Here is a 22,245-nt window from a genome sequence, read left to right as displayed (position 1 = left end):
TCTTCAGTCAGAGCATTTCCATGCATGTATTTGTTAACTCTTGTCATACATCTAAATCAATCTGCAGACTTCCTTCAATAAAACTGAAGGCCGAGGTTTGATCTCAGCAGTTCCTTGTGCACAGAGTGAGTGATCTAGGGAGAGATGCAGTCATAAATAGCACACACCTGAGACTGGGATAGAAAACGAACGTGGATTTATGGAGTGCAAAATCTCCAAAACATCATCAAAGTTTGCACTGTTTGTTCTATGAGAAGGAACACTACAGCAAAGGACTTGAAAAAGTCTTTTTAACATGGTGTCTGCTATGTACTAGTAAGAACTGTGTTCTTTTTAGGATGGTTTAGGATTGTTTTGTTTTGTTTTTAGCAAGCTGTGCAGGAAAACTGTAAATGGAAACAAAACAAGCTCATGACACCTCTAACTACTGATACAATTTTGTGCATCCGTCTAAACACCTTTTGTGTCAGTCTAATTATTCTCGTGTTGTGCTTTGCTACCATTCCCAGATGTCAGATCATTAAGCTAGATAACAGTATGTGTGGTGGCTGGGGCAGGACTCCTGACTGGGATCTTAAATTATCAAAACAGAAACAATAGTACAATGGTGTTAATTAATAGTAGCTTTTATTAACTAACATCATATTAGCTAAAAAGTGGGAAAAGATAATACAAACTTAATAAGCCAAGCAGCATAACTGTTGCTGCAGTTTTCTTTTATATGTTATCTATAGAAAGTTCTGAAAGATCAAATAAAAAGAAACAGTCGGTTTTCTAAAATTCTTTGTTTATTTGCTACTTGACATTGTAAAAGTCTGCTTCCTTATTACTATGTAGTCCTTTAGTCAATAGCAAAAAGGGTTTTTACTGACCAATAATAATTGACAGATAACTTGGAAATTTTAAAAATGAAGTTAAATATTACGAACAGACTGATCACAGGCTAATAAATCTAAATACTAAATTAACTCCAAACTTCAAAAAGCCTATCCCAAGAGGACATTCACAGAGTAAATAAAATAAAATAAAATAAAATAATTGTGAAATTACTGGCAGTTAAATATTCATTCACCTCTAATTCTACATGACTCCCCCTGTATGTTAGCTGTACAAAATACAGAATAGATTGGCTAGACCTTAAACTCCCTACTAGAAAACTACTCCTTCAAAACATTGCTCAGTGTAGGACAGAAATAGTCTAAAATATATGCTCTACCTCACCTAGGAGCAATAGTACATCAGAGGAAGTACCAAGGGGTGAAAAACTGTGGTCCATCAGGAAATTAGCTGAGATGCTTGCTGTTGTGTTAAGTGCTGTTATTTTTACAGTGTCAGCAAAATAGCCATTAGGGACTACCTTAATTGAAATATAGTGACAATTTTTTTTCTGTTTTTACCAATGAGGTTAAGAAAAATTAAACATAAACTCAAGCTGAGCTTGGATGGAGCTTCTGGGGTCCATAACCTACTGTAGCTGTTCTCCAGAGCTGGGGAAATGCGTGATGTTTTTCCTCCCCATTTGGCTAGCACCTATGAGGCTGTAAGAAATTGGATAATAAAAATGGTTCTTCAGCTTTTTTTTTTTTTTTTCTCTAAAAAATGAAAGATCTGGCAGCTGTCTTTAATACATCACTCAGTTAATTTTATGCTAACAATCTGACACTGTAAATTCTTACCCATTTACGAAAAGATCCATATTCCTCTACACCGAGCACCTTCTAAATATTTTTGTAAAGTGTTTAGATATTCAAGACAACAACCAACAGAATTATCCATCTCTTCCTGCCCCCCTCCCCTCAGAGGTTTCCATTGTGATTGAATTTAGTATAAAAACATCCTTTTCTGTTTCTCAAATAACTGACCTATGCTCATGCTCAAGAGCTTTCTATTGCAGCAGCAAGGTCACTGATATCCTTTCGTGCAGAGTGTTCCTGCTACAGAGGAGGAGAAAGAAAAGAAACATCTCCCAGGAGCTAAGAAACTTCCAGGTCCTGCTGTCAACTTATCAGAGATTCAGAACATAAAGAGTGAGCTGAAATTTGTCCCCAGAGCTGAACAGTAGTTGGAACAAGCAGGTGAGTAAGAGAGGTTCTTTGCATCGCTCTAGGAAAAGCAGGCTGGTCCAGAAACATTTTTATGTCAAAAGATGTCTTTTCAAAAATTAAAAAGGACCTGGAATCACATTCCATCTTTCAAAGATAAAATATAATGTGTAGAAGAGATCTCACAATCCTTGTAATTCTGCTTTATTTCAAAAAAGGAGCATGCAGGCGACTGTATCTGATGATACATGGCACCCATTAACCTACCTGACAAAAAGTGTATTTGGCTATTATATTGAAGCCAGCTAACAAATACCATCTTACCATCTTCTTGCTTCACAAGCACAAGTTCCAGTTCTACTGAATACAGAACTTGTATTTCAGTACACTAACTACAGATAAATATATTACAATGCAAATAATTTTATTCCAGTGAGGGACAAGTAGGTCAGTATTTTTAAAAAGTTGCTTTAGAACACTAGAGATTGGATATTATTTTATTTCTGTAATTCAAAGCTAAAACAGTAATGACTCTATGCATTTGATCACACAAATGCACCCAGTACTACTTGTGGCACCCAAGGACGTGCAACATATCTTTGAAGATCACCTCTCTCAACCTGCTAGCTACACTTTTGATGCAACCCAAGATAAAGCTGGCTTTCTGGACTCCAAGCATACCTTGTTCATGTTGAGCTTTTTGTCCACCAAGCCCAACTCCACAGAGCTTCTCTCTATCCATTTGTCATCCAGCCTGTAATCATGTTTGGGATTGCCCTGACCTAAGCGCAGGGCCTTGCATGTTAACACCAATTTTAGAATTATTTTAATCTGATTTCAGTCAAGGCCAATAAACCTCTGTTGTTTGACATTCTGAGCCATAAAATAATTAATAATATTTTCCATCCATGAAATTATCATTTTATTTTCTTTGAAAAGCCTGAGTCAGTAAAGATGCAGTTATAATGAAAGTTCAGCTGTATAGAGAAGTTTCAATACAAAACAAAACAAACAAAAAAAGAAACACAAACAACTACAGTAAGAAAAAGATATTTGTGTCACAGAGTAGTCATATGAATTGCCAGTTGTGCCTGACACAAGTCCTTTTTATCATGAAGAGAGACAGAGGAGCTAAGCTGAGTAAAAGAACATCGTCTGGAATTTACTGCACAGAAACATTAAAGAAGAGAAAATAAAAAGCAGTGCAAAAGGATTCTGTGAACACAGAAGTGCTGCGGTCCAGGAATCTTGAAAGAAATGGCATATAATCTGAGTGAATTGTCCCAATACACACTGTGCGTTAATTTATTTTTTATGTGCAGCATAAATATGCCATTTAGAAGGAAAATATATTTTTTTTCTTATTTTTAACCAGCTCTGCCATAATGTGCATGTTATTTTTGAAGCACAACAGAATCTTTCTCTTCAGGAAACTTGGGAAAAGGAAAATTAACATTTCGTAAAATCTAACATTGTAGTCATTGCACTAAAGCAGTGCCCAGAGAAATATGAGTTTTTAATGTGAGGCTTTAAAGACTTTTTTTAAATTTATTTTTTCTTTTTGTGTAGGAGATATTTAGATAGAAATTTTACCCCATAGTTAGTCTCAGGTGATTGCTATTTTCAATGTTTAAAATTATTATTTTATAATTAGCTTACTGAGAGTCTGACAAAAACATTTAGGGCACATGCAGAGATTCACTGTAAAGAAAAGGTTTCTACAGGAAGATCAGCAAAGTGAAAGTGAAAGCTATGAGGTCATTATGAAGTCATTTCTGTCTCTGTCCTTCTTGTGATGTTGTATTTGATTATCAGGTCCCAACACTGACACAGATGGGATGGCTGATCACATCATTCATGGAAAGGGCAGAAAGGAGCAAAGGGTGAGGGGACTCTGAAATACAGGAGGGTGGCAAGAGGGAATGGTTGTGTGAAATAACATTGTCCAGCTGGGAACAGGAGGTGGTCAGAGGTTACACACATTCAGCCATTAAGAGTAAGTGCGTGTGATTGATTGGAGGTGTCTCCCCCAGGAGATAAACAGTGGAGTGTTTCTGATTCCAAATATTCCTGCAATGATGCTAAACATGATCACCATTTACCTATTTATCTGGCTAATGTGAGAAATACTGCTTTCTAGATTTTGGGTAGTACAGTCACAGATCACATCTGAAAACTTAATTTCTAGAAGATTTTCAGACACGGTACTCACTAGAGACTAGGAGTTCAGCTTTAGTTGCAGTGCAGGACTAAGCATATGCATGAATTCTACATAAAATCGAAATGTAAATCAATCACTTGCCATATCCAGCAGCCTGGAAAGGTACTAAATCTAAGGACTGTCTCCCATAGAGGATGTTCATCAGTTCTGCTGTTTTAGACATGGCCTGCAGCCTTATATAAAATGTGGTGTAGTCAGTGAGTTGTTTTATGACTGTCCATTCCAAGCCAGTGAAGATAATCTTTTTTTGCAACAAATCCATACTCACATCTGCCTGATATGTCACTTCATGTCCAGGAAGGGGTTACTGACCATCCTCTAAATGTGATACTCTCTAAAGAATGCTACATTGACTGGTCAATAGAATATGTCTGTGCTGAGTGCATACTGATAAATGAGTACATTCTTTGGAGTTCATTGTTTGGAAATGAATTATCTCTCACATCAGTACAATAAACTCTTCAGCTATTCACAGTCGAGGGATTTCCCTTTGTTGGTATTTTTTATGTTTCTCATGGTATGCTGTAGGTACCCACTGAAACTGATGGAATAACTCCAAATTCTCTAGATAATTTCCATTATGCTGTGATTCTATAATAAAATATCATAAAAGTATCAAAAATATAAAATGTCAAAAATATCAAAGGCTTTATAACTACAGCAATTATTTTTAACACTTCCTTTTAGTATTATCATTTGCCAATGGATAGTTTCAGTAAATTGCAAGTCATCATGGCCAATTTTGTTTAAATGTTGATCCATGTTTTCCTGCTTGGTTTTAGAGCGCAAGCCCATCAGCAAAAATAAAAAATGAATAACAGCATGTTGGTCCATTATTTACAAATCTACTCCTGCATAATTTGTAGTTTAGAGTAAAGAGTAACTTCTGTTAAATATTTTTGGTTTTTCTCTTTCACCAAATTAGGGAATATCGAGAGACTTATTAAGATCATAGTTGTGAGTCTAACAGTTTGTGGGAGGGATATAATTAGTAAAATGTCGTAAAGCTGGATCCAGTGAAGGTCATAAAGTGCTTATCAGTTAAGATATTCCTGTAGTCATCCCTTACTGCTGGTCTATCATCTATAATTAACTCATTAGCATATTCTGCTTTGTTGTAATGATTTTTTTTTCTTCCACGGAGCTGTAGACGATGAGTTTGATAGAGTCAGTTTTAGTATACAAATGAGTTGTGATTCATTTTCATTTTCTCTATCTACATTTTTTTTCTGCTCCCTTTGTACATGCACATTTCTACATGCATAAGAATGAAACCTACACAAAATAAAATAGCAACACAATATCACACACTAATCAGCTAAGTATATGTCCTCTTGAGAAGCCATTGTAGGAAGCATTTAATTTGACAAAAGGAGCCTGCTATGGCTGTGATTTGTTACCAATTGTTGCGATACCTTATGTGTATCACCACTAGCATGGTGATTGCACAAGAAAATAATGATTGAGCAAAAATTGTCATTTCTCCTAAGTACAGTTTATATTAATTGCATCCACTTAGTACCGGAACTCATAGAATATTTGGATTCTTTCAATATCCTTTACTCTGGCATTGTCTTCTGGACATGTTTGGAGAAAGCTCTCATTTCAATCCCAATTACAAACGTACTCAGAATTTGGTCAGACAAGGCTGTTAAGCTATGCTTGGGCTGTTGCCCACTAACAGGGTGCATGTCCTGTTCACGGTATGAGAAACAGACAGTACTTACAGGTAAGCCCTGGTCTTTACCTGGAATTCTCCTGAGCAGAACAGCTCAACAAATGTTAGTTCTGTTGTCAGCATGGGAGTTGTGTTTTGAGGGCATCAGAACAAACAGCTCCCCAGGTCAGCTTAGACTTGCAGCATTACCTCCTTTACAGCATATTGGGAATCCTGTCTCACAAAAAAAGAGGAGTCTTGTCAGCAGAGCAACCTCTGAAATTGGCATCACATGGAGAAAAAAGAGAGAGGAAGGGAAAACAACAGAAGTCCCTTAGAGGATAGAGCTCTTATATCCATACTAAAAGATGTTCTTTGGTGTCACTATTAATTACGTGCAAAAAACGTCAATTACCCTGGTCTAAAAATACACATTATAATTTTGCCCACTGAGTACTGTGGATGTTAATAACAGTTTCATGCTATGTACTGCTTTTAAACTGCATCTCACTTGAATGGTAGCCATCTACCTCTCCTTATGTCACTGTTTTGATACACTTTTCAATGATTGCGTCTCATTCCTGTGCTCAGGTAGACCAGAAGATCATGGCTAAGCTGCTGTACAGTAACAAGCAAAGTTACGGATGTTTTCTCCAGTAAACATATCCAGTGTCTCACTAGTAGAGGACCTCTGACATACTGTAAGCTCTTGGAACAACCCCACGATTTTAAGAAATTATGTTCATGTGATTAAGCCCAATTAGCCAAAGCTTGTGTGAGAAATGTAAATTCATCCAGAGGGTGTTGGGAAGTTCCAATCAGAGGAGTTCAGATCTCCTTCCTTACCACAAGTGGGAACAACAGGGTGAAGAGAAAGAATCTGTTTGCAAGAAAATGTGCCAGCCTCTCTCTTTCAAAGTCAGAGAAGGCTTGGAGGGGGATCTCATCACTGTCCGTGAATACCGGAAGGGAGGGTGCAAAGAGGTCAGAGCCAGGCTCTTCAGTGGTGGAATTTCCAGATTAGGAGTGCTTGGGGATTTCATGGCCAGTCATCAATTTTGCCAGGCAACTTTCCATTTATAAAATTTTCTTAAGAAACTAAGTTTCCAAGTTTTTATTTTATTTTATTTTATTTTATTTTATTTTATTTTATTTTATTTTATTTTATTTATTTTATTTTATTTTATTTTATTTTATTTTATTTTATTTTATTTTATTTTATTTTATTTTATTTTATTTTATTTTTATTTTTATTTTTTTCTCCCCTGAGTCTACTTATGTCATCCTTCTGGACTTTAAAACAAAAGAGCTAGAAATTTCTGTTAAAAGAGAAAACTGGGATCCCCAGTGACATGAGAAGAGCCTTTGGAATCATGTTATCTCCTCAAGAAAAAAGAAAAAAAAAAAAAGAGAGAGAGAGAGAGAAAAAAAAAAGGAAGAGTTATGTTTTATTTCCCAGAATTTCTGCGTTTAAAAGTAAGGATTTAGGTCACTGTCTCTAACATGGCCTGCAGATGTCCATTATGAACTGAGGGCCTCTTTTCTACAACTGCTGAAATGCTGCAGTAAGCCCCAGCATGTGGTTCCCTGGGCCTTTGCAGATCAAGGAGAGTTTGCCTTCACATTCACTTGTTAAATGATGGAAGTGAGCAGGTAAGAGAGACTTACCTGCTCACTTCCTGGAGAGACTGCTTTCTAAATGCCTATCAGGGCTTAAAGGTATGCATTTGGAGACTGATTTTAGTGAGTAAAGAGCAGGGAATGTTCTTCTGAACAGCAAATGCTTCCCTGTGAAGTAGTTACACAGAAAAAAAATATGTATTTTGTGGTTTTGAAAAGTAACTAATAACTTCAAAAAAAACCCCGTAGAATCAGAAAACATTTTGCTCCAAAGCAAGCTACAAAAATTGATTTTTTTTTCCAAAACATTAAATATGCAAAACAAGTATATTTCTTTTCCAAGCTATGTCTTCAAACACGGTGTTTTTATTACTGGAAGAGACAAGCACAAAGTATTAACTCAAAGTGCTCTCATTTTTCCCAGGAGCCCGAGTGTGACAGAAAGCCTCTATTAATTTTTACAACATGATCGTGTTATTTACTACTCTGCCATTGCCATATTCAGGGCTCACTCAGAGAGTTTGCAGACATGTAGAGGTCAACAGGCCTCAACAAATACACAGAAGAAATTTCTTCATTGAGCCTCTCACTTTGACACATTAATGCTCTTAAAGTAACAAAATACTTCCCACACTGGCAATCTGGTCTCACAAATCTCTTTTCCTTTCTCGGATGAGAACCATCAGTCTTCAGGGTGGGAGAAAGGTCCAAGTATTTGGTTGGAAAGCTGAAATTAATTTTTTTTTCAATGAGTCTCTGCTGTCAGTACTTGCTTTTGTGTGATCCCTCTGTTGATCAGTTAGCCCTGAACTTCTGCTGTCACACTCCCTTGTAGATAATCCCGTTTCCATCAGTGCTGCTCCTGACAGATTTTGTAAGAACTAAACTTTTCAGTGAATTCCCGAGTTGGGCACTATTGCTGGCTCCACACTCCTAAAATGAAACTTAAAAAGGCAGGAAGCTCCCTGAAGTTATCAGATATTGAGAGACTGGTGAAGATGGGTTACAGTCAGTAGGCTTTTTTTCTTGCTTCTCTCTGCTATATGTAGTAAGAGATAGTATGAATTAATCACAAAATTAAAAAATAAGTATGACTGGCATGTATTCTACTTGGAAATCTTAGAAATCCCTAAGGCCTTTGGCCTCAATTTGGGTTATTGGAGAACAGACCCTAGTATTTGGAGTACACCCTCTGACTTAGATGGAGCTTACCCTGAAGCACACACACGGGAGACCACGCAGAGCTAATGAGGAACCACGGGTGTTAGAAACCATTTGGACAGCAGGAAAGAGATGGTACTGAGCACTATGAATGAGTGAGATGAAGGCAATGCTCTTTCTCTGCACCTAGAAACTGTCCTGCCAGCTTTCGGTATGTGTGGAGCCCTCAGACATTGTGATGACAGGTGTCATCCGGAACCCAAAATAACAAATAATTCCAGTCATTCACCTTACGGGTTAAAACTGGGCACAAGGGTGCCCCGTCAGAGTAAAAGGGCCTCCGTCAGAGTAAAAGGGCTAACTGCTTTTGAATACTTGAAGTGCAACTTCCTACATTATTAACAGCTCAGCTGGTTTTATCAGACCTACATAAATTGTAGCCAATTAAGCTGACAGTATGATCTGAAACATCATGGCTCTGATGTGATAATCAAATGAATTTTCTCCCCCTAAATTTAGTGCCTCATCATTTTGTTTTATAGCTTTTATTCGTTTCATTTGATAAGAGACTACCTAATTATGTTTTCACAGCCTTGTGCTCAAGAACCACATAAATTACTGCATCACCGTGCTTTGGAATTTTTGGCATCTCATTCAGGATTTTGGCTCAATATTGCATGAGCCTTGTCATCTGCGTTGGGGAGCAGAACATCTACAAGTGCCTTATTTTGAAAAAATACAGCTTTTTAGTGTCAAGGCTATCTCAATTCCACACTCAGATGCAAATTCCTTCTGAGAAAAAATAGCATCATATAATGGCAGCAAGAGGTAGAGCTCACCATGACAGTAATTCTAACCTCTGTTGGCTATTGGGCAGCACTACTGAGGAAATATTATTCTGCAGATTATTCTGTAGATATCTGGTTTTTGCTCTCCCTATCTGCTCTGGTTTTAACCACCTAATTCCCCCTCGACCTGCTGCAGCAGTCTGAAATACAATGTATTTCCATGCACTAGGAGAACAAACTACACAACATAAATAAACATTTCCTATGAGTCATACTTTATTTCTCGCATTTGAGTTGCTGCAGCTTGTAGCTACTTGAAATGAAACTTTGCTGAACTAACCTCTACTTAAACTTGGGAACAAGTATAAACTCTGGGATTTTGTCTCTCCATTTAGTGGTTAAATTAGTGTGGCTGTGCTTGTTTCTTGCACAAATGGCTGAGCTCCATATAGGGATATGAATTCAATAAAAGCAGAATAAAACCCTCAGACTTGGTGCTCAGACCTCACGCCCCCACTTTGGTAGAGTTGTCATAGCATTGCTTTTAATTTAATAATGCAGTTATTCAATTGGTTAAAAAAATAAATCGAGTCCTTCATCTATTAGTTCTCCTGGGTCTTTGTTCCTGTTTGCTGCCTCAGAGCAAACCCTGTCTTGAAATTGCTGTTCCTCCTGCATGGCCTTACAGAGCCTTTCACCATACAGAAATGTAATCTTGGCATGAACAATTGCTGCGACTGAATGCACTTACGGAAGAAGTGGGCAGTAGCTGTACAGGGCAATAGCCTTGCTTGCTCACAAATGAACCCAGGGAGAAGCAGGCTAACTGGCCCATGTCAGCTGCTGTATGAGTGCATTTTGACAGCAGTGTAGCAGTAGTACTGGCGTACACAAGCAGATGGCAAAATTGCTTTTGCTGAGGAAACATCAAAGAACAAAAAGCTTCCCCCAAGCCAAACTGCTCTTGTTCTAAGGGAAGGACGTGATGACAGTAGCTAGATGGTGTTATTTCAAGGCTCTGAAAGGTACAGCCTTTGTGTATGAGACAAAACCAACACAAAGTGTGTGCTGAAATGGAAGATAATACAAATCTGAAGACTTGAAACTGAACATTTGAGCTTAGATAGGGAGAACACAGGGAAAAGCAAGCCTCTATTTGTTTCTGTGTTTGCAAATCATGCTGTTCTTGAGAGCAGAACCCTTCCAAAAGACTGTCAAATACTGGGATAGAGTATGTCCTCTGTTGTACAGAGCATCTACTTAAGGATCTCAGATCTTACACTTCCATATTTCTAAATTTCCTTGATTTTGTGGTTTTGTCTGAAAATAGTTGAATTGATCTGTTTCTTCAGGGTTTGAATAGAAGCTTCTTCTTTTTTTTTTTTTTTTTGGGAGGGGGGGGGGAGAGAGAAATCTTCCTCTCTTGTCCTTAAGACAAGAAAGGCTTTCCCTTTGAAGACAAGGGGCATATTTGCAGGTTTTTGTTGTTGTTGTTGTTTGTTTATTTGTTTTTCAACTCACTTTGCTGAAAATAGAGTTAATTTGCATGGGTGTACCTCACATATTTCTTTTAAAGTTTAAGCCCATCATTCAAAAAGTACCAAATTAAGCAATGACATAGATTTTATAGAATTATAGAACCATTTGTAATCCTTTCTTACATTCTCTATATTTCTCTATATTCTTTTCTTATTTTACTTCTGTGCTAAATGCATGTCTTGGATTTCGTTTTAGATGTTTGAACAATTATTTCAGGGGCAAATCAGTTGCCTGCCAACTTACTGCAGTTAAACGCATTAGTAAACAACACCTGAATCGCTGTTGAGCATGTAACCTCGGTGAGGATGTACATGTTCAGCTTCATGTGTGCAGTGTATGAGGCTGAGCTTGGCCAAACAGCACTGCTCAGTTGCTTGTCAGCTTGCTGAGCTGCAGGGTGACATGATCACATGTCCAAGTGTGAAGTCATTTGCAGTTTGGTTGAAATTAAAGAAATCTGTTTCCCTAAGGCAAGATGAGAAGTAGACCAATTAGCCCCAACACCATAAATGCCTTACCTTAATAGATGCTACAGAGGTGACTGAAGACTGGATCCCTGAGAAGCTTGGGCTGACCTGAGGCTAAAGGCCTCATTCTCGAGCTGAAGTTTCAATGTCCTTCAGTGATCTATGTAGGCAGCAGTTTCTGGTAGCCATGGAGGATGGCAGAACTATGTACCACACTACTGTGGACCTATTTGCTTTAGAGAGGCACTGAAAGCTCTTCATGTCCCAAAGTCTCTCTTTGCCATGGAGGTGGTTCTCTTGCATGATGGTCAAGTGGACAAAACTGCCTGGATGCTACCTACGCTCTGTTTAACACCTACTGCTTGGCTGCCTGCACCATTAAATAGGGAAGCCAATGGGGAGCAAATGCCCCAGACATACACAGGTGATGGGGCAGATATGAGTGGAGAGTAGATGTCCCAGAGCCTACAGCAGTGACCTGGCAGAACCAGGCCGCTCCTGCCTTGACTGCTGTGTCTCAAGGCCTGTGGGAAGGCCATCCTTGTCTTCTGCTGCCAGGTGCACTGGTATCGCTCAGGGCCAAGCCCTGGCCTCTCCCAAGAGGCAAGTGGCCATAAGGAGACATAAGAGGTTACAGGATAGAGTCCCCAGTTCTCACCCAGAGCCCCTGGTGTCTCTGTTCACATAGGTCCACTCGGAAACCTGCCCTGCAGAAGCCTACTCCCCTGCCAACTCAAGGAGATGTTGCTGCATACACTGTTAAGAATCCTTGAGCCACTTCTGCAATCAGCATCTTGAGGCTTTAGGGGAGAGCTGTTTAGATACAGCTAATAGAAAAATAATTGAAAACAGTCATATTGTCTTCTTTTCTGGGGCTTCAGCAACATCCTGAGTCAGGAGCCATTAACCCTCACACTGGGTTGGAGTGTGAACCATCTCCTCCAGGTTTGTACCTGAGTACTTTCTTTAAAATAAACAGAAGAACAATTTGAAAGCACAGCGAGAGAAGGCATGTGCTGGTAGCCCCTCCCTTCTGCATTGGCTCAGCGATTATCACATGCACCCAGGATGAAGGAATAAAGCAGTTCAACTCCTTCTTTTCCTCAAAAGGATTAAACCCCACATTTCTTGCCTCCGTGGAGACTGGAGACTACCTTGGCAGGGGGAGCCTTTTCTAGACTTTGAACTAAAGCAAGACTGCTGTGCAGAAATGAATTAAAATTAATCTGTAGACTGTGAGCCTGACGGCAGCTTAACAAGGAGTTCATTTGTCAGTAGGGAAACCTGCTTCCCTGTGCCTTAGCATGTGGACTGCTGTATGCCTTGTCTTAAGGCTAATTCATGTAGCAACAGTTTCCTCAAGCTGTGCTTTAAAAGAAGCCAGGGTGGCTGCTGCTGCGTTTTGTACAAAGCCTGATGCAACAGGGTCGGTGTTGAAGAGGAAGGTCTCTGTGGGAACCCACCACGCTTCTGGGTGCTGCTCAGTGTTACATGTCTCCCCATTACTCAGCTGAGCAGGTTTATGAAAAAAAATAGGTATCTGTAGACAAGTTCGAGCACAGTTTGAGATTATGGTATAGTTAGACCACAGTTTTGAGGAACACAGTTTTGGAGGGAAGCACCTAGGTCCCTGTTGCACCACAGGCAGTTAAACCACTAGGGTTCTGGCCCCCATTAATGAAGAGCACAATCCCATTGCCACTCAGTGGGAGCTATGCTCTTAAAACACTTAAGTGTGTGCTTCTCAAAATCCCACTCCAAATTTGTATGTGCGAATTGCATATTGTTCATTGTTAAGAGTGAATGCGCCTCTGTGTCTTTCTGCAACCCGATCCAGGACACATACTGATACAGCTGCATGAATGCTCCAAAAGGAACTGTTTTATGTAAATCCTGAGAAAAGCCTGTCTGCAGAGCTAATTGAGCAAAATAAATCTTTTCCACAGAAACTGTGGATCACATTGGTAAAAATTAAAAATCAAAAGTTAATCGGTCTTAGAAGCCTGTTTTTAATAGCAGCTCATTCCTCTCGTCTTTTCCTTTTATTTTCCTGTGGAAAACATACTTTTTTTTTCTCTTCATTTTGTTTAGCCAAAAACAAATTTTGTGTTGTGAAACAGGATGTCATAGAAAAGTTTAGTTTTACTGTATATCTTCCAGTCAATCCTAATACTTCATTTCTAAATGCTTGCCTGTTATAGATGGCAAAATCAAGAGGCATATTGTCAGTACAGTCTTGTACAGAAAACATGCTGCAATGCCTTCATTTATGTTTTGGAGTAGAAAACAAAAGAAAACATGTAATATTTCCAATACTTCCTATTTCCAACATTTCCAATTTCCAACATGTAATATTTCAAATATTTCAAATATTTCAAATTTTCCAAAACTTGTAATATTTCCAATAAAACTTGTAATATTTCCAATAAAACATGTAATATTGGAATCTGTAATAAATAATGAAAAACTATAAACACAACATGCATATATATAGCTTACTGACATGAAAGAGCTTCATATGTAGTGTATCTGTATGCATAAAATATTAACTATAAGCTTTCGCAAGAAGAAATAATAACCACATGACCTGCAGTAACTTTAAGGAAACAAGATAATGCAAGGAATTAAGCATATACTGCATAGACCAAGTGTCAGAATACACAGTTTTGTAATACAGTCAGTTTTATGTCAAATTAAATTAGCATAATTAGTATGATGTCATGGCTTCATGCCTATCCATCTCTGAAGATATCCTGTGAGTTGTGTCTAAGATGGCTGTTAAAGTTCACAAACCTGTTCAGACCTCTCTCTTCCCTATGGCAAGGGGGCCACAAAATTCAGAACAAGAGCGTTACATACTCAGAAGAGGGTGCAGAGAATATGGGTTAGAGAGACTGTTTCTTGTTTTTTGGCAGCTAGCAATCACTGTCTTGTCACACATCCTTTTCCTTCTGTTTGCTCTACTTTTTAATTGTGTTTTGCTTCATGCTAAGTGCTGAGCATTAAAAAAAAATAAAAAAATAGTATTTGCAAAGTGCACAGAAACCTCCCAGTCCTGATCTGATATTTGATAATACCATACCTAACTTCCATTTCTTCTGTAACTATATTTGCAGGGATAGGACCATTGTCTCAGCCCCCTTTTTATTGCACATGCTAGAATTATATTGAAGTAAAACAGGTGGATGAATAGTACCATGATTAATCATAGTTCAGTCGTGCTGTGATATTATCTGTAGACATATCAGATGTGCACTATATTTATATAGAATGACACTGACACATTATGAATTCTGTTGAGAAGAAGCCATATGACCAGGAGAAAGCAGCATTTTTAGTAACTGTAAGTAGCACAGATAGTCAAATGTGGGCTATCTGCATTACAGCCTTGGGTAAGGTGACAGAAGAGGCAGAATTCATGATGAATAAATTGGATATTGCTGCCCAGAGATAGAGAAGGCTGAGATTTCTATTCCCTTTTTTTGGAGAGGAGCCCCTTCTCAGTGTCTCCAAGATCAAACAACTTGCTGCTCTTGCATTAACAGCAACAAAATCAAAGAGAGCTCAGTGACGAGTATTACTTCACAAGTGGTGGCACTTGTGTTGCCCCAGCCCTGACACCCCCGCGTTCCCCATCCTTGGCCCTGCAGCATTGCCACATTGACAGGGAGAGACACATAGCTCCACACCAGCCTCCCATTTGAGGCCACTCTGCCCTGGTGCCTCAGGAAGGGCCACTGGAAGAGCTTTAGCTGACAGGTCTGGCCCTGCCGTCGCTGGGTACATGTTCCCATTTAGTTGTCGTGCAGCATGGTGCAGTGTGTTGGGCCATGCCGGGTTTCACCTGTCTGAGTGCTGGTGAAATCCCTTTAAAATAAACCTGGATCTTGGTAGAGTACTTGCTGCCCCGATGTCTGCCTCTGAAACAAAGCAATCCACCAGCAGAAACAACCCCATTGTAGCCCTATCTGTTGCTGCGGCCTGGCTGGGCAAGCAGGCTGAGGCTGCAGGCCAGAGGACAGCAGGACTGCTCTGTGACAGCCCTGCTGGGCACTGCACTGACTCCGGGGCTCCTTTTTATTGCTGTTATTTTGTTATGGTGATTTTTAACTGCCAGAGAGCTTTCTGTGCTTATCAACGCAGGCAGCCGGGCATTTCTTGCCATCTCTCTCTGTCCTTCTGGGAAGGGGATTAGTACAAGCTAAATGCTATCCCCCCCCCCCCCCCCTCAGTAGTAATGTACATGAGAGGCATACCCTGCTGCTCCTTCAGCAGTCAGAAGTGCTAAAATGCAAAAGGCTCTTTTCTGACAGTTGTTTCTGTGTTTGTGCTTGCTATGTCATTAATAAAGGCTGTTTTTCAAAACGTGAAGTTGTGTTTTTACCAGTGCTACGTTGTGATTCTAGTGCAAAACATTGCCCAAAGGGTTAATGCTGAATCGAGGTGCTTTACACCATGTATTGCTGGCGGTATTTTTTATTTTTAGTTTATCATTAAATTAAATTAAATTTAAATTTAAATTAATTTAATTTAATTTAATTTAATTTTAGTTTTATTTTATTCTTGGTAGAGAAGACGAAATCATTGTTCGTGAGAGGTTAATCACAGTTAAAACAGTTACGTAAATAATGCATTGTGACCAGTAACTCTCATAGGCAACTAGAGGGCAGACTTCTAAAACAGTTCAAGCTAAGAAGCAGCTAGGTGTACCTTATGGTCTTCCCCAAAACATGCGAATTGTCTAACTCGTGGGGGTTTTGCATCTTTAACTGGCTAAATACTTTCAAAATACTTTCCTAATATGGCTCAGGAAGCCTATTTCATAAATAATAATAATAAATATTCATTGTTATGTGTCAACAGCCAAGTAGTTGGTATTCTAAGTCTGCTAATTATTATATCCAATAAATCTGAGTTGCTGTTTCCTTATCCCTCCCTATGTCTCAAAGTGGTTATTTTCATCAATTGTGTTTTATTGTGTACTGGAAATCACTTTGGACTGAAGAGGCTTTTTTAAAAATTAATTAATTTATTTATTTTTATTACATGTGTCAGTATTGCTTAGCATCTGAATGGGGCTTGGCTTATGACCCATTCATTGTGGGATGTTTACAAAGACCCTCGCAGTGGCAGAGGAAAACGGAGAGAAGTGAACCCATGCGGCTGAATCACCAAGAAGCAAACTAAACAAACAGAGCCCCACCCCACCCACCCCTGGTTTTAACTTCTGGTGATCTAGTCTCACAGTCTGGGGGAGATGGGGCATACACTGTAATTTTTCAGAGCTTGGAGCTGTCAAAATGAATAATCTTGAAGGGCAGCATTTAAATGTTTTGCATCACACATCTGAATGAAGCTGTAGATCAATGTAGCGAGAAGCAGAGATGAGGCAGGGGTTGCGGGGCCAGTTTGGAAATGCCAATTTTATGTTATTCTGCAGAGCTGGGCCCTGCCCTCAGCAGGACCACAAACACAAGAACAGCTGGGGTTAAACCAGCGATTTTGAAAAAGAGACTATTTCTCCCCTGATTAGCAAGACTAAACTGTCTCCAGCAAATTCTGGGCAGTAGGAGTGCTGAGCAGGAATTAGGGTTTGGGAGTCTGGCAGGCCAGAAGTTGTCGGCCCTTGGAAGCCCACCTCGAAGAGGTGCGCCAGCACCTTGGCAGGTTGCCGGAGAGCCAACATGGGGGCCGATAAGAAACTGCCCAGCCCAGTCATGCTCAATGTTCCACACTGCATCAAGAGAATTGCTGAAAGCAAGATGTTTCCATAAAAAGTTACACTTCCAAAGCATAAACCTTTCCCAGTGGAGAAATGTTCCATCAGAAAATATTGGACCAGTTTGACTCTTGGCATACTCTAAGGTACAAAAGCTCATTGCATTTTAAATAAACTTCAACAGCTTCAGATCATGCCAACTCTCAAACAACAAATCAAGCAAACTCCGCTTTTTCTCCTGTAATTATCCAACCTAATAATTCTCTTGCCATTTTCCCCTTTCGCTTCACTGAAGGAAGAAAGGTTGTGTTTGCAGTACACCAAGATGCTGTTTGCTTCTAGTTTCATTGCCCAGGAATTTGAAATTCATGAACAGTCATGATATAAATACATACAGCTTTAATCCCAAATTATGTATGTACAAATGGCACTAAAATTCAATTACTCTCAGGACACACATGATCAGACTTTGCTTTGTAAAACATTTTTGTTTGCTTGGAAATGTTGCTTTCTAAAAACAGCATGTAGTGCACATTTTCTTCAGGGACATATGAAAGACAAAGTCTGCCATGCAAAGGTTCAAATGTGGCTTTTGAAAGCTTAATGAATTAACATCTAATGCTTAGACCTTTCCCCTCAAACATTAAAGTTCCATAAGAGATGGAAAGTGTCTGTGATGAAAAATGAATGGCAGAACTAGCATCCTGGAGGATATGTGAGTCCTGAAGAACAATGAAATAAAGATGTTCAGACAATGTTAAAGTGTGGTAGGAACTGAAAAGTCAGGAAGCTAAGGGTGCGTGTTTATGTGTTCACTGGTGCAGATGAGTTAACATCCTGTACAGCCTCATATAGAATTATCTGAAGACTACAGCTTAAAACAATTTTCCTCTGACCATCTCATATCTGCAAAATTTTGTGTGGCTACGAAACTAATGCAATAATGCAAATTCATCTTGTGTACATACCAGTATTTCTCTGAAATAAATGACTGACTATACACTTGAAGTGCAGATGAGAGAAAATTTGGTACCTATATCTTAATTTCTGAATACAAATCAGCACTATTAGGCTGTGTGTTCAGTCTTAACTGATTAGCTGATGCTTGTGTGAGTCATTTATCAACTTAATACTGTTTTAATATGTGCTTATTATTAAGTACTTTCTCAGGGTTTTTTTTTTTGAAAAGGAAAAAGCCACCAACTCCACAGATGTGAGTAGGCAACAAAGGCCGGTGGCACTTTATAAATGTCATTAGTGAGAGGATCTGCTGGAGAACTTTATGGCAATCCACAGTGTGCCAGTTTTTTCACTTTCCACAGTTTTGCCCCCGCAATCCTACCACTCCCACAAAATGAAAATACATTACCTCTTGCTTACAAATTTGTATTTAAAAATACAACTAATTTTATAACCCTTCTCAGCATGTGAAGACCATGCAGATACCAAACAGTGTTCCTTACCACTGAGCATGCACTCTGAAGAAAATCAGCCAGCTTACATGTGGTACCAAGTGGCAGCCAGAGTGACAATAACAAATTCCATGAGCATTCAGGTGTAAAATCGGAGAACCTTTCCAGCAGCAGCATTTTGCTGGGTGATACATTGCATTTAGAGTAGCGAGAAAGTTTTGTGTATAATTTAAAGTTTTAATATTTGATTGGAGAGCTAGGACCAAATGAAGTGCAAGCATAAAAGAAGTCTGAGGCAAGTGCCTCAAACCATTGTTCACCATTTAACTATACAGCACAGTTATGCATTTTAGAGTTCATATGGCATGAAACAGCATACTCTTGAGGCTGATAACCCATCCCTACAAAACTTTTATTGCACTGTTTGACTATGATAAGATTGCTGAAAGGATTTAACTGGAACAGTCATTATAAAACCATAAAAATGTCAGTAAAAATGCAGTCACCTTTCTCAAAATTTCAGCCCCTGCAAATCAACCTTTTTTTTTTTTTTTTTTCTAAAAAAATAAACAACATAACTAGGTGGCCTGAATTTTCAAAGAAAAGCACAGAACATCTGAGGATTTTCAATTTCCTGAGAAAGAATATACATATTTTTAAAATAAATCAGGCCCTTTCCACTAGAAGCTTTGTTTTGTTAGATTTCCAGCTTCCTGCCCACCCTGAAGAAAAGGAGAATAAGTTCTTCCAACACTTTCCATGTCAAAGTCAATAGAAGGGCAGCATGAGCTTTCAGCTGTGCTGGAATTGGCATTTGTCATGCAGGGGCTTCAAGCCCATGACATTATAGGTTTGGTGCAAACAAGGGCCATTAAGATAGTTGCAAAATGCCAGAGCTACTGGCTGAGGTTTTTCAAGGCTGTCAAATGCCCTTCTTCAGTGGGACAACCACTCCCTTTACTTTCAGAGGTGAAGCTATGACGGACATGAGCAGGGATGCCATGAGAGCAGATGACAAGGTTTTGAGGAATGCAAAATGACTTTGGTCCTACAGCTTGTGCAGCCCTATGTGGGCCATGAGAGAGGTTGGCTCCTTAGAGCTGTAGTGCTTGTGGTGGGTTATCTCATGATGCTCCTTTCCCAAAGGCTATGCCCCCCAATCATTAGTTGCTTTTGAAAACCGTGAATTCTGTTTTTTAGCTTTATAATAGTTTGGCTGTGGTTAATCCAGTTTGCATAGCACAGTATCAGTCATTATGTTCTTGCCTCCTCCTCCTGTACTTCACCTGCAGACACCTGTGAGGAATTTCCCCCCAGTTATCTCTGTGGTGGGTGACCAAGAACTGACTGTAGGGAGTCCATACAGTGAGAGTAGTCACCACCGTATACATTTTCTCCTAGCTGGAAGCTTTGCTTTCAGAGACACATCCTGGTTGAGAAACCCCAGTCATGTAATTAACTCTCAGTAGGTGCATTTCATATTGCATCAATGAGTGCCTCCTTACAGAGCCTTCATCATTTTCAGCACACACAAAAAAAGATGTCCCGTTGTTTCAAATAGCACTGCTTTTTTGGACTTTTTCTTTTAGTAGTTGGTTTTTATTGCTGCTTTTTATATACTTTGCCAATTATTATTTTATTCCTTATCGTGCTTAGCCTGGCTCCTGTGTATATTTTCAATCTGAAAGCATCACAGTTATGAGTCTTTTTTTTTTTTTTTAATTTTATTTTTATTTTATTATTTCTTAGTGGGACCTAGCAACTTCTTTTTATTTTCATGGTGCACCACCACCCAGGTGCTTTTCCACTGTCTGTTTTTCACCTGTGCCTGAAAGCTGATAAGTGTTTTTGGCTATCACTGGAGAAATCAATAGGCTTTGTAGCACCTCAAAGGAGGTAATAAGTATTTTGTGGGTTCTGTTCTTAGACCTTTACTTTCTTTCTGTTAAATTTGCTACAAAAATAATTCCTGTACTTTTATTGTCTCTGTAAGGCTTTGTCTTGAGAATCCAAATTGCTATTACAGGGAATGAAAATAAAATAAAACTAGACTGCCCTGGAAATTCCTTTCTAATCTTAGTGCTATAAATTTTTTACTACTTAAGCCCTTTAAGTCACATGGCTTCATTAACAGGCTGTTTGGACATACTTGCTCGTGCAATCAGGATGATACCTTAAAGGGGAACAAGCCCTTGAGCAATCCTACATAGAAAACTCAAATGCTTTTTTAAAGCAGAGGTGGTATAGGTGGATGAAAATAGCTTAACATGCATTCAGAGAACAATTTCCTCCCTATATTGATTAATAATTACAAAGGATAGTAATTATAGGCGCACACTTGCATGAACCTAACAGGTCTTAGTAAAGTGCCACAAAGGAAAAGCTGTATTTTTCCATTCTGAAGGTATTAATTTCAAAGGTAGTGAGTACTGCAGCACAGTTCTCATTGACAGAGGTACAAAGAGCTATTGCAGCTTCTCATCAACAATGTTAATCAAAGTATTTAGTATATACAGCTCAGTATTTGATTCCCATTAAAAATCATAAATGACCTCATGGACTTACAAAGCAATTGAAATTGAGTCTGAAAATCTTTTTATAGGGATGACATTTTAGGTTAAAAGATGTCAGAGGGTAAACATTAATGAAAATCATAAAATTGAAGCAAAAAAATGAAGCAAAAAAATGAATTTAACATGATGTAAACATGCTACAAGCACTGTTTTTTTTTTTTTTTTCAGACATGTAAACTGTGCAGAAAGAACATGAAAGGTAGTTCCAGTGAAAGTCACAGCAGAGGTAGAAATGGCAATAATAAAAACTGTATCAGAGCTTGTATGTTTTCTTTGTAATACCATTTTGAAATGTTATGCATAATCAGGCCTTATCAAGTTAGTTTCTATGAACTGCTTGCCTATGATAAACCTCAAGATATGCTTTCACAATTTTAAGAAACTGTTGATTTTCATCCTGAAAACCAACATATTTATTGCAGCAAATTTGCTGTTGTGAATCATTAAGCTAAAAAATGTGTTCAGTAAGGTGCTACTTCATTTAAACGATGATAACTAGCAGCCCATGTATTGCTTTAGGTGGCTTTCTGATCTGAGCCAAGAGCTGCCCAAGCAAAAGAAAACAAAAAACAAAACACACTACTGATGCAACTGAGTAGATTATAGAAAAGTTCAGAGCATATTTCCATGATCTAGAGAGTATAATGTTTGTGACATGATACAAACACTAAACCTTCTAAATTAGTACTAGTCATTTGTTATGGGAAGAATGTCTTTTTTCCCTGGAAAGGCTGAAATCTGGTCCTTGGCCTTTTAGGAACTGCGTATGATATGTGCATCATTTGCATCTTGGTTCTAATAATCAAGAGAAAGGAAAATCAGTGTAACTCCATTAAGGATCATAGAAAATACAAGTATTTCAGTTTTATATTTCCCAAAGACTTCAGCGGTCTTTGTTCTTGGGCATGTCCTGGGATGTGAGGCACTTCCCAGGTGTGGGGTGGCTGGCCTGAAGCTCCTTGCTCTGGACACAGAACCAAGGAGCTCTGAGGGCTCCAGCTCCACCTACAGATTGGAGGGCTGCCCAGCTCCTTACTGCAAATCCA

At 38.8% G+C, this 22,245-nt stretch overlaps 1 protein-coding gene across 7 annotated transcripts in view; it reads left to right on the top strand.

Annotated features, from left to right (window-relative positions):
• Positions 1–22,245, top strand: part of SMPX (small muscle protein X-linked) — a 41,366-nt gene that overhangs the window by 9,638 nt on the left and 9,483 nt on the right. For 4 of the 7 annotated variants that reach the window (XM_005010840.6, XM_005010841.6, XM_005010842.6 and 1 more), the window contains exon 4: positions 1,925–2,075. In XM_005010840.6, coding sequence (XP_005010897.1) covers positions 1,925–2,062 — 138 coding nt within the window. In that variant the 3' untranslated portion in view covers positions 2,063–2,075. Of the gene's footprint in view, positions 1–1,924; positions 2,076–2,605; positions 2,912–3,160; positions 5,084–9,292; positions 10,095–22,245 lie in introns of those variants that run through there. The other 3 variants (XM_005010844.6, XM_072027231.1, XM_013109103.5) reach the window with 3 other exon arrangements.

This window comes from Anas platyrhynchos, chromosome 1, assembly GCF_047663525.1.
Source record: "Anas platyrhynchos isolate ZD024472 breed Pekin duck chromosome 1, IASCAAS_PekinDuck_T2T, whole genome shotgun sequence".
In the NCBI taxonomy this organism is placed as follows: Eukaryota; Metazoa; Chordata; class Aves; order Anseriformes; family Anatidae; genus Anas; species Anas platyrhynchos.
This window is presented reverse-complemented; position numbering and strand designations above follow the sequence as displayed.